General features: G+C 40.2%; 1 protein-coding gene across 1 annotated transcript in view; it reads left to right on the forward strand.

Annotated features, from left to right (window-relative positions):
- The window catches only part of cul3b (cullin 3b), a 56102-nt gene extending 55159 nt beyond the window's left edge, over nt 1-943 (forward strand). Inside the window, exon 16 of the mRNA XM_055646389.1 lies at nt 170-943. Coding sequence (XP_055502364.1) covers nt 170-301 — 132 coding nt within the window. The 3' untranslated portion in view covers nt 302-943. The remainder of the gene's footprint in view (nt 1-169) is intronic.
- Nucleotides 944-7603: the final 6660 nt, after the last annotated feature.

The following is a 7603-nucleotide window of genomic DNA, read 5'->3' on the forward strand; positions in this document are numbered from 1 at the left end:
GACATGCACAATTCTCCCGCACTAGAGCAATGAAACGTGAATGGCTTTTGCAATACGACCAAACCACAGGGCCATTCATGAACAGTATCTATAACTCTTCAACAATTTTGATGTTTGTCATTACAGACCACGTTAAAGGAATGTTACCCTTCTCCCTCTCTATCCATAGGTGACCCAGCAGCTGAAGGCTCGTTTCTTACCAAGTCCAGTGGTAATTAAAAAAAGAATTGAGGGACTTATTGAGAGAGAATATTTGGCACGAACACCTGAGGATCGTAAAGTATACACTTATGTAGCATAAGGTGCATTCAACCAGTTTATCTTCTGGACTGTATAATCGCATGAACTGGGAGGTTCGTTTTAAAAATATTAAGAAGACCTTCTCCAAATAAATTGCAGTAAGTGTACTAGATTATTCAGATCAAGCCCTCGTTCCCTGTGATAATTTTGAACAAAAATGGACTCAACTTCTGGTTGCTCGCCATTTTACCCTTGTAGAGATCATCCTTAAGAGTTCTTCGGGAAAATGTGAATGTGTTTTCATTTTGTTTTCAGTACTGTACAAAAAAAAGGAAATAAAATTTAGAAAACGTGAAATACCATCAATAAAAATAAAATAATTGTTCGAATTTCTTTTTCCCTGATTCTCAATGTTTATGTCGAGGAATTTTTCCAAGTGTTTGGCACCTCCGTGCTTGTAAGGATTGGGTATATAAAGCTGGTTAAATGAACTGCAACTGCCTCGCATATTGCCTTGCTTTTGCAGTATTTTGCTGGGAAGAAGGCTTTAATGTGAACTCCAAAATAGTGAACACATTTATAAAATGGCAAAAATGTGCTATTAAACATGTTGTATTTTACCATTGGATGCAAGTTGCTGCATGATTTATTTTTAGTCAATCTTTGGATGGGGTCCCATTAAACTGCCTGTATTATCGCTAAAGTTGTATATTGTTTCATTATGTCGGTGGCAAGTGCAGTCCATACCCAGTTACTTCTAAAGTTGGAGTTTTTATTTTAGTGTGTATAAAATGTATAATTTTTTTTTGCTGTTGTACTCACTGCGAATAATAGCTTGTACAGGGCATTGTTTTCATCACACTTATAGACAGGAATTAAAAATACTGGCAAACTAGAGAAAATCCACGTTGTACACAAGACGGATACAGTCATTAATCTGTTAAAATGAATAGGCTTTCTTTGTTTTCATCAGAGAAAAGAAGCATTAAGATAGATGTGGCAATGCATGGAAAGAGCATTAAAGAATAACTCTTATTTAACTACAGTTGTGGATAAGCTGAAAGCTTTTCCCTAGTTTACTTTTGATTTGTCTGTATTAAACAAACTAAGGCTGGCTCAGAGTTAAAAACGGCCATGCCTTCCAGTCGAGGGAAAATCGCTTTTGTTCAGGGATAGTACTGGTTTATGGGAACAGTTTCCATTTCCATAGTATTGAGCATCATATGTACATGGGCGGCCATGGTCTAACATGTTTCATAGACTTTCACTGATTTGCAGCATAAATCAATTTGTTATATTAATTGGTAGATATTTCTTTGAATTGCGGTTGCAGTGATTTTTAAAAAATATATTTAATGCTGTACATGGAAGCAACAGAACTACCAAATAAATGTCTCCTGGATACTCTGCTGAAAATAAATGATGGGGTGGGAGAGAGCTACCTCAATAATCCACATTTTCTCGTGACTTTTCAGTATATCCACAATTAAATTTGAGTTGGTCTTTTGAAGCCCCAACCAGTGCTATAAATGGAGTGAGAATGGATGCAAGTGATCCCTTCTGGATTAAAATTTTAATTAAAAGTTGAACAAACTTTTGGTGACACTTAATATATGCATAATTATCATAATTTATGTTTCAAAGGTTAATCTTAATGGGTTATTGATTTTTTTTTTTTTTAAGTTCATGACGTTTGTTATTAGAGGTGTATGTCAGATTGTTTGCTGTACTGCTTTTTAAGGGCACATTACAATCAATCCAGTTCGGCCAACGTCTTTGTTATGATACCAGCCAATTGAATATACATTAAAGATTCTACACTTAAGTACAGAGTTGAATGTTTTGATGTAACTGCTAGGAAAATACAAAGGAAATGAAGTCCATTTAAATAAAAGCTCTGACTGGAGAAATTGTTTCCACAAACTGCACCTTTTTTAGGTGTTTCTGCCTGCTATTTTCGACCAATCATTTTTAATTTAGTTAATCTGGTATAAAGGTACAGAATTACTTTCATACCTGGAAATTTCTTGCAGAAGTTTTCTTCATTGCTAAATTGATATATAAATTAGAGATTAATTTGATACAATTGGAGTCACTTTACTTTAAATACAAAGCTTTAATCTCCATTCTCACTACATCCTTAAAATCAAGGATGTAGTGAGGATGAATATATGTTCATTCTCACTAAATATTTAGAATTAAGGATTTAGCAACCTACTGAATACTCTCTAAATTCAAGAAAGTAACTTTTTTGTGTGGACATGTATGCTATTACTAATACCTTGGAATACATGCTGTTATTAAAATGGTTAACTGGCCGTTATATTTCAGGGATTACAGGGTATAGATTTGTGTCTTGAATTGTCAAACCATTAACCTTTAATCTGTAGAAGGGTCTCGACTCCAAACGTCGCCCTTCCCTTCCCTCCAGAGATGGTGCCTGTCCCGCTGAGTTACTCCAGCGTTTTATGTCTAACTTTTAATCTAAGTTTGATTCAGTTCTCTACTTTTCCTAATTTGTAGTTTTAGTTTACTCGTTTAGTTCTTGGGATATGGAGTGCTGACGTGGTCAGCATTTTGTGCTTTCCTTGCTGAACTGGGAAGGTTATGGTGAGTTGCTTTTCTGAACAAAGTGGCCTCTTACTTGCCTGCTTTCAGAACTTGAATGAAGTCTCACATACCAGATAACGCTGGTAGTTTTCCTTCCAAAAGGATTTTAATAAACTGGTTGGGTTTTTTTAAGACAATCCAGCAGATTCATGGGGACTTTGACTGGTGCTAATACATATTTATATTCAGATTTTTTTTTTTTTCATTAAAATTCTTATTTTGCCACAATTGTATTTGTATTTGCAGTTTCTAATTCATTAAGGCAATTTGATAATGATCAATCAATCAATAATGATACATCTGTTCATTTTTTTTCATGTTGATCTTCAGCCACCCTTGTACTGGTTTTTGTTTTGCTGAATTATCTTATGAATAAATAACTAGTGCTGCCAGGAGAAGTTGATCAACTGGATACACCAGTTATTTTCTAACGTCTGCATTATCCCTGGGCTCTGAAAGTCTAACCATTATTATTATCACCCGACCGTGAATATTATTTCAACAAAGGAAGGAACTTGACGCTGAATTTTCAGAATGGATGACCCAGTGTAAGTTTGTTCTGTAAAACATAATGTATCGATTCATACAAAAATATTTCTGATTGCTCATTTGCTGAACAAAATTTAAATTCCATTTATACAAGTTTTGTTAATATTAAAATTGTTTCCAGTACTTTTGTCTTCCAGTGCTTTGAAACAGAACCAACAACTTCATCTACCAATAATCTTAATTAAAAAACAGTTGCATTTGAATAAATTAACTTGATTTGTTTGTAATTTGGAGAGGAGACAAAAATTCTATATCATTTTTAATTGCGCTATCCCAAGATTTTAATTTTGGTAACCACACCAAGCGGGTTAGCCGCCTGACTTGTGTCATAATCTAAATGTACAATATTATATTTCCATTCGCAAATAGTGCAGGTATCTGCTCAGCTGGTTTAGTAACTATATCAAATGCAATTCTGGCATTTTATCACAACTATTATTTCCAGTGTTCTTCTCAAAAGTAGTATGTTGTCTTTGTTGTATAATATAACACTTTCTATCCCTATTTTGGAATACATAGCCAATCTCTGCTCAAGACTGTTACTGGGGGGGCAGTGTTAGCTGTGAGGAGGATGCTAGGAGGCTGCAAGGTGACTTGGATAGGTTGGGTGAGTGGGCAAATGCATGGCAGATAATGTGGATAAATGTGAGTCAAAGTCAAAGTAGCCTTTATTGTCATTCAGACCTTGCGGTCTGAACGAAATTTTGTTGCCTTGCAGTCCTACATATAGTACAAAATGACAAAAAACACACACAATAAACACAAATTAACATCCACCACAGTGAGTTCACCCGGCACCTCCTCACTGTGATGGAAGGCAAAAGTCTTAAGTCTTTGTCTCATCCCTTCTTATTTTCGCACTGCGCCGAGGGGATCCAGGCTTCAGATGTTGTGACCCCGCCGGGCGATGGTAAGTAATGTCAGTCCCGCGGCTGAATCCGAGCTCCGCGAACGGGCCGGTTCAGCTCCGCAGCCTGGGGAGGTCGAAGCTCGAAGCTGCGGCCCCCCAGTGCAGCGGACGCAGCTGTTGTTGCGGGAGCTCCGGAGAACAGGTCCGCAACCTGTGACCGAGCTCCTGACACTGGGCCCGCGGTCGGGTCGGGTCGGGTGGCCGCTGGTTATAGAGGTTAATCCACTTTGGTGGATTACTTTTGTTAATCCACTTTGGTGGATTATAAGAGGTTATCCACTTTGGTGGCAAAAACAGGAAAGTAGACTTATCTGAATGGTGGCCGATTAGGAAAAGGGGAGATGCAACGAGACCTGGGTGTCATGGTACACCAGTCATTGAAAGTAGGAATGCAGGTGCAGCAGGCAGTGAAGAAAGCAAATGGTATGGTAGCATTCATAGCAAAAGGATTTTAGTATAAGAGCAGGGAGGTTCTACTGCAGTTGTACAGGGTCTTGGTGAGACCACACCTGGAGTATTGTGTACAATTTTGGTCTCCTAATCTGAGGAAAGACATTCTTGCCATAGAGGGAGTACAGAGAAGGTTCACCAGACTGATTCCTGGGATGTCAGGACTTTCATATGAAGAAAGACTGGATAGGCTCGGCTTGCACACGCTGGAATTCAGAAAATTGAGGGGGGATCTTATAGAAACTTACAAAATTCTTAAGGGGCTGGACAGGCTAGATGCAGGAAGATTATTCCCGATGTTGGGGAAGTCCAGAACTAGGGGGTCACAGTTTAAGGATAAGAGGGAAGTCTTTTAGGACCGAGATGAGAAAATCATTTTTTACACAGAGAGTGGTGAATCTGTGAAATTCTCTGCCACAGAAGGTAGTTGAGGCCAGTTCATTGGCTATATTTAAGAGGGAGTTAGATGTGGCCCTTGTGGCTAAAGGGATCAGGGGTATGGAGAGAAGGCAGGGATGGGATACTGAGTTGGATGATCAGCCATGATCATATCGAATGGCGGTGCAGGCTCGAAGGGCCGAATGGCCTACTCCTACACCTATTTTCTATGTTTCTATGTTACCAGTTTTCTGATGCTCCTGCTTGAATAAATGAAATCATTTTCATTATTCATTTTCGCTGATAGAAATGTATTACTTGTGTGTACTTGCTGCAAACTTGAGAATTCTGTTTCTCTGATCAAAAATATAGTAATCATTTTATTCCATCTGACTTTTAGATTTCAAATTTGAATGAATGAATAAGTTTATTGGCCAAGTATCCACGTACAAGGAATTTGCCTTGGTGCTCCGCCTGCAAGTAACAACGACATACGTAAAACATTAAACATTAATAATAAAACATTATCGATTAAAGATGTGAATTAAATAAAATACCAGAGCAAAAGGAGGCTGCAGATTTTTGGTTATTGAGTAGAGCTACTGCTCGTGGGGAAAAAGGCTGTTTTTATGTCTGGCTGTGGCAGGTTTGACAGTCTGGAGTTGCCTTCCAGAGGAAGTGATTCAAAATGTTTGTGGCCAGGGTGTGAGGGGTCAGAGGTGATCTTACCCACTCGCTTTCTGGCCCTTGCAGTGTACAGTTCGTCAATAGAGGGAAGGTTGCAGCCAATAACCCTCCCAGCTGATCGGACGATTCGCTGCAGCCTCCGGGTGTCGTGTTTGGTGGCTAAGCCAAACCAGATCATGATGGAGAAGGTGAGGACAGACTCTAAGATGGCAGTATATAATTGGACCATCATTGCCTGTGGCAGATTGTGCTTCCTCAGCTGCCGCTGTTGTACATCCTCTGTTGTGCCTTTTTGACTGGAGTCGATGGTAGCTCCCCGTTTAAGGTCCTTGGAGATGATGGTTCCCAGGAACTTAAAAGACTCCACAGATGTGACTGTGGTGTTGTTGATGGTGAGTGGAGTGCGAGGAGGGGGCGCTCTCCGAAAGTCTACTATCAATTCCACTGACTTAAGAGCATTGAGCTCCAGGTTTTTGCGATGGCACCAGGCCACCAGCTGTGTCACTTCCTGTCTGTAGGCAGATTCTTCCCCATCCTGGATCAGGCCAATCAGGGTTGTGTCGTCCGCAAACTTGAGAAGCTTGACAGAGTAGTCAGTGGAGGTGCAGTCATTGGTGTAGAGAGAGTAAAGTAGAGGGGAGAGTACACAGCCCTCCTCCTATGCTGAGGGTTTGCGGGTCCGAGATGTGCTTCCCCAGCCTCACATGCTACTTCATGTCTGTCAGGAAGCTGGTGATCCACTGACAGAGGGGTTCGGGCCCAGTCAACTCTGAAAGGTTGGAGTGTAGTAGCTCTGGCACAATGGTGTTGAATGTAGAGCTAAAATCAACAAACAAAATCCTTGCATAGGTCCCCTGGCGGTCTAGGTGCTGGAGGGTGACGTGCAGGCCCAGGTTGACTGCGTCATCCACAGATCTATTGGCCCGGTATGCAAACTACAGAGGGTCCAGCACATGTGATATTTTTCAGCTTGGTCAGCACAAGCCTTTCAAGGGTCTTCATGACTACAGAGGTCAGTGCGACAGGCCTGTAGTCATTAAGACCAGTAATCCTTGCCTTTTTGGGTACAGGGACAGTAGTGGAGACTTTGAAGCAGGCAGGGACAGTACAGGTTTGCAGGGACTGGTTGAAAATGTCTTGTGTAGACCGGTGCCAGTTTTTGACTGTGGAGTCGATGGTAGCACCCCATTTAACGTCCTTGGAGATGATGGTTCCCAGGAACTTGATGTGACTGTGGTGTTGTTGATGGTGAGTGAGGTGAGGGGAGGGGGAGCTCATTTTGTGGTAATATTGAGCGTGTGCACTTTACACTGGCACTTTCACTGTCTTGGATAGAACTGCACAGCCTACTCAGATGATATCCAAGCATATCTCCCCTGTGTCACTTCAAGATATTTTGAATTTGAAGTTTGGGTAAATACTTGCATTTTTTAACCTATAAGCAGAGAAAATTGTTGGTGTATTGAGTAATTGTGGCACTGCTTGAACACTATATGTGTGTGTGTGTGTGTGTGTGTGTGTGTGTGTGAGAGAGAGAGTGTCAAGGTCAGCATGGCTTCTTGTAAGGAAATAATGATTGATCAAAACATTGGGATTTTATGACGCATTGCTGTTAAAGTGAAAATAATGGAAGTACTATACTTGTGTTGCATTGAAGGCCATTGTTGAAAATTGTAAGATGTTGTGTGAGAGAACATTAGTTTAGAAAGAAATTGGGTACCTATGCAAAGTAGATATAAATGGGTCGCCTTCTGATTGGCAAGTGATAATAAGTGGCGT

This window comes from Leucoraja erinacea, chromosome 14 (assembly GCF_028641065.1).
Source record: "Leucoraja erinacea ecotype New England chromosome 14, Leri_hhj_1, whole genome shotgun sequence".
Lineage (NCBI taxonomy): Eukaryota > Metazoa > Chordata > Chondrichthyes > Rajiformes > Rajidae > Leucoraja > Leucoraja erinaceus.